The sequence below is a fragment of the Cydia fagiglandana genome, chromosome 27 (assembly GCF_963556715.1).
Source record: "Cydia fagiglandana chromosome 27, ilCydFagi1.1, whole genome shotgun sequence".
Classification (NCBI taxonomy): domain Eukaryota; kingdom Metazoa; phylum Arthropoda; class Insecta; order Lepidoptera; family Tortricidae; genus Cydia; species Cydia fagiglandana.
The window spans coordinates 4439767-4451521 of NC_085958.1; the positions used below are offsets into that span (position 1 = coordinate 4439767).

Consider the following 11755-nt stretch of genomic DNA (forward strand, 5'->3'; position numbering starts at 1 on the left):
AAACTTTATTAATTATAATTAAACTAAAATGATAATGCCTTATGTACAAATAAACTTTAATAGTAGCATATGGATGGATATACATTATTTCAAGAGGTTTACTAAAACAGCTTGCTATAAAATTAATTTGTTTTAATGGCGACGTAAAGATCGTAGCGGAAAGGCAGCCTAAATAATATAATTTCGTAAGTTATTAAATTACACCACATATACCATCAACAGCACACTGGGATCAGAGGAGACAAATTATAATAGCATTGGCAAATACACTACAGGAAAAAGAAATGATAATGGTACCAGATTAATAGAGTTTGCGACGGAAAACAGATTATACATAATGAATACATTTTTCAAAAAAAGGTTTAGCAAAAAATGGACATGGCTGTCTCCGCTGGGAGTAAAAGATGAAAGAGATTTTATATTAACCAATAACAAAAAAGCATTTTTAGACGTGGAACCACTTAACAATGTGAATTTTAATTCAGATCACCGACTGATTCGTGGAAGAATTACTACCAAAAATACCCCAAAATCAAGAAAGCATATGAATAAAAATAAGACCGTAATTCCACATCATATCCCAGAACAGATAGAAAAAAACATATCGGAGAAACTTTCACAAGCAGACCAAACCAGTACCATACAAGACAAATATAATATCATAGAAAGAGAATTAATTAATTTAAATAAGCAGTTCAAAACCATATCTGAAAAAAGAGACAGAATGGGACCAGAAGCGAGGAACCTCATAATTCAAAGGCAACATCTGCTTATAGACAAGAAAAACAACAGAAAAGAAATAACATCTATCAGTAAGCAAATAAATGAAAGTATTAGAAAATACAGACATAAAACAAGGACAGATAGGATTCAAAATTGCATCGAAAAAACAGGAGGAGTAAAGAAAGCCATGAAAGAGCTTAAAGAAGAAAAATCATGGATCCCTTCCATTCAAGACAAAAATAAAAAACAGACATCCAAACGACTACATATAATGGACGTAGCTACGCAATTTTATAAAAACCTCTACAACGACGACGAAAGTCAGGAAAATGAAAATATAGATAAGGACTATCAGAGTAACACCGATGAGATTCCTGAATTCTTAAAGAGAGAAGTGGAGCTTGCTATTTTAAGTCAAAAAAACGATAAATCCCCTGGCGATGACAATATTACTAATGAGTTATTAAAGGCAGTCCTTAACAGTATTATTGATCCTCTCACTAACCTTTTTAATGAAATTTTAAAGAAAGAAAAAATACCAACACAATGGACAAAAACTACAATCACACTCTTACATAAAAAGGGGGATAAAAGCGACATAAATAACTACAGACCCATAAGCTTGATGAGTAACATATATAAAGTATTTTCGAAATTAATTTTAGGATGTGTCACAAAAGTTTTAGATGAGAACCAACCAAGAGAGCAAGCTGGATTCCGAAAAAACTTCTCCACAATAGACCACATCTCAGTCATCAAACAAATTGTTGAAAAATGTCATGAATATGGAAGACAATATTACGTCGCATTTGTAGATTATAATAAGGCGTTTGATTCACTTAGGCATAACAAGATATGGGAATCACTCAAAGCACAAGGGGTCCCGGAAAAATACATTAGGATTATAAAAGAAATCTACTCAAAGAGTACAGCAAAGATTAAATTAGAAAGAATAGGTGAAGAATTTAATATAGGAAAAGGAGTCAGACAGGGTGATCCTTTGTCACCGAAGATATTTATAGCAGTCCTCGAAAGTGTTTTTAGACGGATGAACTGGGACAGCTATGGGCTCAATATTAATGGAAGAAAACTTAACCATCTACGTTTTGCAGACGATCTGATTCTGTTAACAGATAATCCCAAAGAACTTCAATACATGCTGGAAGAACTAGACACACAAAGCAAACTGGTCGGCCTGTCCATGAACATGTCAAAAACTAAATTAATGACAAATAACTCCGAAGACCTAATCAAAATAAACGGAAATACAATAGAATATGTATCTGAGTATGTATATCTTGGACAAATAATATCACCATCAGATCAGTCTAACAAGGAAATTGAAAAACGAATATCAAATGCATGGAAGAAATTTTGGTCATTAAAAGAGGTTATGAAGGCGAAAGAAATACCAACAAGCCAGAAATTTAAAGTTTTTAATATGTGCATTGTACCTGTACTCACCTATGGATGCCAAACTTGGGCACTTACGGGGAAACAAGAAAAGAGGCTTGCTACATGTCAAAACAACATGGAAAGAAGCGTGCTAAACATTAAGCTTAAGGATAGGGTAAGATTGTCCATAATTAGAGCCAGATCAAAGTGTGGGAGAGTGGTCAAAAAGATTAAGCAACAGAAGTGGCGGTGGACTGGCCACATCATCAGAGAAGGGCTAGATAAGTGGACAAAAGACCTTATCGAGTGGTACCCAAGGGGGCACAAAAGGAAAAGAGGAAGGCCTACTCTTAGATGGTCAGATGACCTTAAGAGGATAGGAGGAGTGGACTGGCCCAGGAAAGCAAGAGATCGCGGAACCTGGAAGGACTTGGAGGAGGCCTATGTCGGAAGACAAACTGAAGTTGTCGATGGGACGTAGAATAGTGAATAGTAATATATAATATAGAAAATAAGGTATATTTTTAAGTAGATAGAACTTCAGTAATAAAGGCTATTTTTATTTTATTTTATTTTATTTACATATACCATCGAATGACAAGGCATGTCCATGTTGTGCAAACTCACCCCCGCCGAGCTCTGCTCATGAGCAGGGGTCGGACAAAAAGTGCGGATGACGTAAAAATGACGTAATCTTGCACACAGGATGATGTTTGAGTTTGTATTTAAACTTCCGTGTCACGTACCTCCAAAAACGGAAAATTGCCATAATATTCGAGTAAAGATGACATTTAGAGTGTTTTCTTATACATTAGTAAATATAAGTTTTAGCTAAATATAATCGTGAATACAATAGCTAAACAATAACGAAGTCAATTTATTGTTCATCTGATTGACAATGTGTCAGTCAAAACCGTACTTACTCATTTCAAGTGGCGATATCGTTTAATAAAGAGGTTGATAAATTATAAGTGATAATTGTTTATGAAAATCAAAAATACTATTTGAAATCATCCTATAAGTGGTTTGACGTCATCCGCACTTTTTGTACGACCCCTGCTCATGAGTGACCTGTTTAAAAATATTTCATTTTCTACTCACCCTCAGCCTCAGCAGCCGGTGCAACCTCAGGTGGTAACTCCTCCGTTTTGATCTCAATCTCATATTTAATTACAGGCTTCACCTCTTCTGCCGGCTCAGTGTCGGACCATTCCGGCTCATCTTTCACGGACACTTCCTCTTTAACACGTACTTGGTCTGACATTCTTTCATTGCTCATTGTGTTGAAAATATTGGCACAACGATGTTGTTGGCTTCCAAAATCACAATTAACGTGGTTTCAAGACCGAGCAACAATTTCGATTTGCTAAAGATTATTTCGATAAGACATCCCTTTGCCTTTCATTTTGTGAGCATATTTTAAAAAGGTTTAGAGTGCAAAAAATCGATGTTGTTTAAGTTCTATTTGTCATTCATGGTGTCGCATCTCCGCGTCGCCATGATTGCTTAAATGTCAATGTCAAAAGTTTTTGTTTCTTTTCACGCAGATATTTATAATTTTAATCCGAGAATCACGAGAATGTTGTGCCATTTGTTTCTCTGTTTTAATGAAATACTAAATATACCTAGCAAAGAATATTTCGTGCCTTTTTCTACTGACAAGCTCCGTCATGCAAGTACGGCAAGTTCTGCTAAATCCTGAGGGTCTACCGCGAACCACGTTCGACGTGTTACCTTCCTGTCACACTTACGTCCGAATTTAAAAGTGCGGCAGAGAGGCAACACGTCGAACGTAGTTCGCGGTAAGCCCTCTGGAATGCAAATGTTGGGATAGGTATTGAAAGGTACCTTTTCGCTAACAACGTCACATATAAACTAAGAGTAGAGCCACATAGTATAATATTATATTGTACGGAGTTATATATTGGACGTAGTTTAGGGTAAAAGATCCAACCCACAAAAATCTGTCAGTGAAATTTGAACTTTCTGTCAAAGGAAAAAGTCATTCATTTAAATGACAAATTTTAGAGGATGGATCTTTTACGCTAAACTACGTCCATATATCTCTGGTAGAGACAAGAAAAAGTAAAGCTATGATTATGATCCATGAATTGGTACTAGCGGAAATGTCTGCTAAGCAAAATTTATATTTACTGATAAATATTAATGTTATAGTCATAAAATATTATGTAACAAATGAGTAGATTTGGACCTATCCATATTAGGTACACATTTGATCATTTAGTGAGAGTCTAACTACAAAGAAATTCTTCGTTGGATACCATTTCCTTATATAAGGTGTATTCGGGTAATACCGAATGTCGGATAATTCCGAAATTCAGATGAACATCACCCTAAATTCCATCATAATAAAAGTCTACTTTCAGAATTATCCGACAGTTTTCGACATTCGGAATTACCCGAGTAAACCTTACTGTGAATAAACTAATAGTACATTACTTACTGTAAATGTACTCATTTACGCATACCCCATCCCAGTTCGCGAAAAACAAAGTCATTTTATATAATAATAACATAATTTATTAAAGTAGTAATTATAATTAAAAACTATTCATAATTAATAGTTAGTTATACTAGTAGGTACACGTAAACGGGCAATATTTTTGGGCATTTTAATAAAATTTGATACTTTTGTTTAAAGAGCTCCTCAATTCTGGCCGGAATAAATACAAAATCACAATTTGTACAAAAACTGTAGGTAGTCTTTTAAGCTGTTTCCGTCAGTAGAAAAAAGCGGCAAATGTAAAAAATGTAAGCGCCAAGGGTTATCGTCCCATAGAGACATTGAATTTCGCGCCTTTTTCTACTGACAAAGTTGTTTGACGGGCTGTATTTAATTTTTCCGCCGAGTTAAGAAAATATCGTACGTTCTCGTAACTAGAGGAAGATATTGCACTTATATTGTAAGTCTTCTTATCTATTCACCAAATTTTATCAAAATCTGACCAAAAAATGCGAAATTAAATTGCCATTTCTATGCATGAAAGGCAGTGTGAGATACACTGCCCGTTCCTTTCTATTTAATACAGTTAAAGATGTGTCCGTTCTGTAGTCAACATCAAAATATAGTTACCTACAGCCATAGTGACCAAAAATATCGCAACACATCCTTATTTCTATCATGTACTGTTTTAAATTTGGGGTGGGAGAAGGCTACCCAAGCTGCCCAGGACCGGAGTCAGTGGAAAAAAAGATTCGCGCCCTACACCCCGTCAAAAATCGTCACAAATTGATAACGTAATTTATGGACAGCCCCTTAGCCACTTGGGCGGTCACTAAAAATATCTGCAAATCGATCAAGATTTCTCACAACGCAACTTTTGATGAACGGCCAAACTGCGCTTTTGCGTAAAAGTCTTCTGACAAACGTCACAAGGATACGTAATCTGCGCGTGTACATCTTTATGTCTGCCCAGCAGCCACTTCAAAGTAAACTGCTTCCCGCAGATATCGCAAGCATATGGCTTTTCACCAGTGTGTATCTTTCTATGCGTGATCAAGCAACTTAACTGCGCAAACTGTTTCTGACATACTTCACAAAAGAACGGCCGGCTACCAGTGTGTATATTTCTATGATTATTTAAATTAACTTTTAGTGTAAACTGTTTATCACATATGTCGCACACGAATGGTTTCTCGCCACTATGAGTACGCTTATGGACGTTTAGGTACTTTTTAACAGTGAAAACTTTTCCACATTCATCGCAAGGATAATTTTCCTGTTTATGCGTTAGTTTATGCCTCGTTAGATATTGTTTGACAGCAAATGTTTTATCACATTCATCGCATGAAAAAGGTTTCTCTCCAGAATGTAACTGTCTATGAAGTTGTAATTCTTCTTTACGAATAAATCTTTTGTCACATAAGTCGCAGCCAAAGCGTCTCTCTCTAGTGTGAACGCGTATGTGTTTATTTAACTCACAGTTTCTCCGAAACTTCTTATCACACCAGTCACAGGAGACAGATTTTTCTATCACATCCGTCACATGTTCAGCTCTCCTGTGTGCTATTAAGTGATCTAGAATATCGAAGGTTTTCTTGCAAATAGTGCAAGTGTATAGCTTCGCTGAAGATATTTCTATGTTCCAGCTTCTTTCCTGTTCTCCGTTGGTTGCGGTTGCGGATGTAGACCCTTGGTGGCATGTGTCAGGATCTGTGCCCAGTGGATCTGAAAGGTATAGTGTTCATGTTGTAATAAACAAGTCAACGAACTAGAATAAGGGCTCATTTAGACCAGCGGTCGGCAACCAGCAGCCCGCGAACCTCTCACTTGCGGCCCGCGAGCCTCCCTGGCTAAGTATTTAGTAGAGGATGTAATATTGATAAATGACAATGTCTGATAAAAATGATAAATATTAACAAAGTGCGGCCCGTGGCCACTTCGTTAACTGCTATGTGGCCCTTGGCTGCTAAAAGGTTGCCGACCGCTGATTTAGACGATGCTAGAACTCGCATGCGAGCAGGCGTGGCTCACTCCGCGATTTCGTCACTTTGCTACAGGTGACTACAAGTACATCCGTCCCAAACCAATTTTGGTGGCTAGCCATAAGCCGCGCGTGGCGCTGTCGCCACCTAGCGGTCATATCTGTCCTGATCGTAACAGACGCGTTTTGTTAGGGAGTGAGTCTTCTGTACCTAGTACTATTATTTATTCTGTGATGCGAGTTTCATTACATTGCGGGTTTTGATTGGTCGGTTGAATTGGACGTAACGAACAATCCGCAATTTAACTAGAATCGCATGCGAATTCGCGCGCCGTCTAAATCAGCCCTAACTCACAGAATAAATAATAGTATAGGTACAGAAGACTCACGCTCTAACAAAACGCGTCTGTTACGATCAGGACAAATATGGCCGCTAGGTGGCGACAGCGCCACGCGCTGCTTATGACAAACCCCAAAATTGGGGCCGAACGAATGTACTTTTAGCTACCTGTAGCAAAGCGACGAAATCGCGGCGTGAGACACGCCTGCCTAACTCTAGAAGTCTGACTAGACCTCAAAAATGATCCCACGTGTATTGTGCGCAGCGCGAGCGACTCAATTATACTGCGCGCAGCTTGACAAAGTCAAATATTGTAATGCCGCGCAAGATGTTTTACATATAGAACTAGTTACATAATAAATAACTAGTAATCACATAGTCACATAATCAATTACCACAGTCCGTTTTTTTAGCATTAGAAAGAACTTCGCAGAAGTAAGCTTGTGGTTCCAAATCCAGCACTTTTAGCGGTAATAATGTGAAGTAAATTATATGTATTGACCATGCTACATTAGATAATTCAATAATTATTAACAATTAAAGAACCTGACAAAAACTGCACAATTGCTTCTGTGGAGTTCTTTCTAATGCTAAATAAAAATAAATTACTAGTAATTGATTATGTGATTTTCATTTCATATGATATGGTATCATATTTGTGGCAGACAGGCAGGAAAAATGGAGCAAAATCGTAACATATTGGTAGACAAGAGCTTGCACACGGAGCCAGAGGATACCTCGAATAAGATGGGAGGATGAACTCAAACTCTCAGTGGGACACAATAAAAATAAAATAAAATAAGTGGGACACAATATAGGGTATTAAAAAAAATACTGTATGTGTCTGAGATAATTTTAAAAATAATAATAATGGCGCAGGGCAGCTTGTGGCGAGCTGTTGGGGAGTAACGACCCCACGGACCCGAGTGCTCCCGAGAGTCGGTCAGGGTCTCCGTCTCCGGCGTGTCTTCGTCGGTCGGAGTGGACCCCAAGGGGACCCGCAGGACTCTCAGCTCTGGCTTGCCTTCATTGGCCGTCCAGAGAGGAGTCGTTAGAGCTATATGCTCCAGGGGTGGAAGTGAAAGATGCATAAGACGCGAGTTGGCACAGTGGCTGGTAACAGCCACTGGGTAGAAAGCGGCGCACACCTCTCGACACCCCTGAGCCGCTCACACCGATGTTGCTCCTGGTCGTCTTCGCGACGGCAGTTTCAGGGGCCCATCTAGTCAGCGGCGAGTCACCGCCTGCCTCGATGACGGTGTTAACATTGTTATGGCAGGTGTCCGGACCTCTTTTACAATAGCCCAGTCTCATTGTCCACCCAAACATCAATCCATAGACCGGAATACTGTTCACTTTTTCTACAATAGTCCCAATGCCTGCTGCGACCGGTTCATGGGTGTCTATTGTTGCGCCTGTGAACGGGTTCCAGCAGGCGTTCTACATGACATTAAAGCTCTCCAAGGGGCCTCTACGTGTTGGATCTATATCCCCACGCAAGCCTATCAAAAGACCGGGCCCGTGAAATCCAAAAGGAGACACAAAATAATAATGGCGGCACCCTAGGTTAGGTTTTTTATAATGTGTTTATATGTATTTTTTATTGTTTTGTAAGTGTTTTTATATTTTACTTTTATATTCATATTATAACAAACCTTACTTAAGACGAAAGATAAATAAAGAGAATAATAATAAAACGACCAACACCTAGAGAGACTCTCGCTGGGTGGTGGGATCAAGGGTCAGATGCAGAAGGCGGTAATTTTGGACACGGCGCGTATAGTACGTTGGTTCCTCAGTCTGCGGCCCTGACCACCAGCAGCTTGGACCCTGCCCGCTGCCAGCGGCACCCTAGGTTAGGTTTTTTATAATGTGTTTATATATTTTAATGGAAGTGGGCAGGCCATACAGCAAGGCTTACAGATAAGAGATGGACATTAATAGTCACCAAATGGAGAGGTCCACTTGGCAAAAGAGGCCGGGGCAGACCACAAATGCGTTGGGAGGAAGACTTAAAAAGAACGGCCGGCACAGACTGGATGGCGACAGCACAAGACAGGGATAAATGGGCAGCAATGGAGGAGGCCTTTACCCACTAGGGATTCATTAGTAATAACACATATTATAAGTCATAGTTTTATTTTCAATTTTTTTATGTAAACACGTTACAATGAATAAAGGGCTTTTTTATTTTTTATTTTATTTTATTTATATTTTTTCACCACACCAGCTCGGAAAGGCTTACTTTGCAATTCAAGAACTGATAGCAAAGTTGAATTTTATTCAGATGGGAGGCAAAGTAATCAAATGCAAATTTTGAGTTGTTTTCTTATGTTGGCTGGTAGAATTGACTTTTAAATGATGATTATGGATGATAAATATTTAATAACATTCATTTGGATTTGATTTTGTTTGATATTTTACATTTAATGTTTGCCTCGGGTTGGTGTGGTGAAAAATTTTGTGTTTCACTCGGGGGCAAATTTTGTTTAACCCTCTTGCTTTAAAACCCTCGCAACACTCAAGATTCCATTTTTCGAAACACTTGCTACACTCGTGGTTCAATTTTGGAATCTTTCACTTGCTCGGGTATCAATATTAGCACGAGCGGTTAAACAACAACTTTGCCCCCTTGTATAACAAATAACTATTGTAATGTTTTGTAAGTGTTTTTATATTTTACTTTTATACTCACATTGTAAAATCCTAACCTAAGACCCTCATTGAATAAAGCATATAAAGAGACTAAAAAGTAAACAGAAATGCTAGAGAAAAAGTTCTAACACATGTGTTTTTTCACTCAGATAATATTCATATTTTGTAACACTTCTGATTGTAAGAATTTTGAAGTTTGTTTTAAATTCAACAGTATACAGTGTGGAAAGATAAGGCGGACCCTGGAGGGAAACTACCTTAAATCCTTAAGCTGGCTCATTTTACTTAAAGGAGACATTCCTTTATTTTTAAAAAGAAACAAAACTGCATCCTTCCTACATACGCGTCACGCGAAGATGACGATTTTTTTTCTAAAACCTTAAATCTGGTACGTAGTCTGCAAGTTGCATAGTCTGCAACAGCGGGACAGCTGGCTGGAGCCAGCAGGTGACAGATGTAAAGAACACCTGTCGCCGAGTAGGAACGTTTTTTTAATAAACTTACCGTCTACATCGTCCGGCACATCGGGCGTTATCTCAATCTCTAGCGGCTCACATTTAATTACTTTCTCGGCAAACTGTGCCGACTCGGCTGTGTTGTCATTGTCCGAATGAGGCTCTTCTTTTACATGGACATGGACCGAGTCCGACATAATGCAATTCGGTTTGTATTGTCGATTCCTAACAAATAGTGTAGCCCTTATTATTTGATATAATTGTCCTCGCAGTTTGTAGTTCAATAAATATGTTTATTTAGTCTCTTAATTCAGTTTTATAGATATAAATCGACTTCACGATTTCATTTTTGTTTTGCTTTGACAAGTTTGACATGACATGATATTGCGTTTAGATACAACTTGTGAAAAAATGTTGTTCTAATCATAGACTTACAATATATAGAGACGGGGTCTCAGCGAGCTGTCACTGTTGCCACTTTTGTTTAGTGTACGATTAACAATTTAACACCACCTTGCTGTAGCCACGTCGATAAAGTCATATCGATAAACTATCGACATTTCTTACGATTTTAATTTTACTTCAAAGGTTTGACGATATCTAAAATGAACGAAAACGCTTTTATTCTTTATTGTGGTTATCAGATCACAATTTTATCGTCACGCCCCAGCAGGGAACCAAGGGAAAGTTCAGATATTTAGTTAAAATACATAAACACCTACTAAGATATGTGTTCCGCAATAATTGAAATATTTTATTATATTCTAATATATTTATTATTCATTAGCATTTCAATTATGTATATGTTTAACAAAGATACTGAAGATTCAATTAATTGCTATTTCGTTCCACTGTGTAGCATTTATCGATATATAAAATGATTAAAATCGACTTTTGACATCCCTAAAAGAGCACACATACACGTTTTTACGCACACATACACAGCCTGGATGCATCAAAAAAGGCAACACTTGATTTGAAGTTCACCTTGTCAACAGTATGGTTGTCCTTTTTAGACAAATGGCATTTTAAAAGAGCGAGGAGAGAGAAATGATACTAGTTGCTGCGCCGTCAAAGAACACAGAAAAGGTAGGGGCCTTGGTTCTAATAACGTTAATCAAGTTTTTAGTACCAACATGAAAAAAAATTACGATGTTTTTATTCGAAAACATATTAAAAGCTCCATAATGGCAGGTGTAATACAAGTTCCACTTACTATTATATTCATATAATTTATAAAAGTGTAAAAAGGAGATCCCAGTCTGGCGCAAGTCCCCTTCTAAAAAAGGTTGTATGAAACGTACGCTAGCTGCTATGGCGGATATCTATATCTCGCTCTAACAGCGGCATCCCTTTCTCACTCACTGACACATCCGCCATTGTCCGCCATGATTTGTGTTTACTGTTTGCCGGGCTTATTTGAATCGTGCATTTTTGTGTTCATATTTGTTAAAATTTACTAATTTGACGTAACAGTTACGACCATAATTTAGTTAGAGCCCGTGAATAATAGTATTCTGTGATGTGAAGCAAATATGCACTACAAAACGTGTGAAATTTGTGGTATGAAGGCCGGTCGTGTTGGTGGTCAAAAATGAACATTTATGGCAAAATTTCCATTTGATGAAAATAGGTAAGTTCAAAAATCTATATCTTTTTCTACATAAAACACGTAACGCATGTTTCTGTGGAATGTAAAAGAAATTCTGGAATAAAATAATACTTATTATTGTAAAAGTTAG

The 11755-nt window shown here is 37.7% G+C and overlaps 1 protein-coding gene across 1 annotated transcript; it reads right to left on the reverse strand.

Moving 5' to 3' along the window:
- Window positions 1-4702: 4702 nt before the first annotated feature.
- LOC134677890 (gastrula zinc finger protein XlCGF17.1-like) lies at window positions 4703-10374 on the reverse strand. Its single transcript, XM_063536332.1, has 2 exons — window positions 10063-10374; window positions 4703-6307 (listed from the first exon to the last, which is right to left on the reverse strand). The coding sequence occupies exons 1-2, from the start codon at window positions 10208-10210 to the stop codon at window positions 5436-5438; spliced, it is 1020 nt and encodes a 339-aa protein (XP_063392402.1). The 5' UTR covers window positions 10211-10374; the 3' UTR covers window positions 4703-5435.
- Between the last annotated feature and the right edge of the window lie 1381 nt (window positions 10375-11755).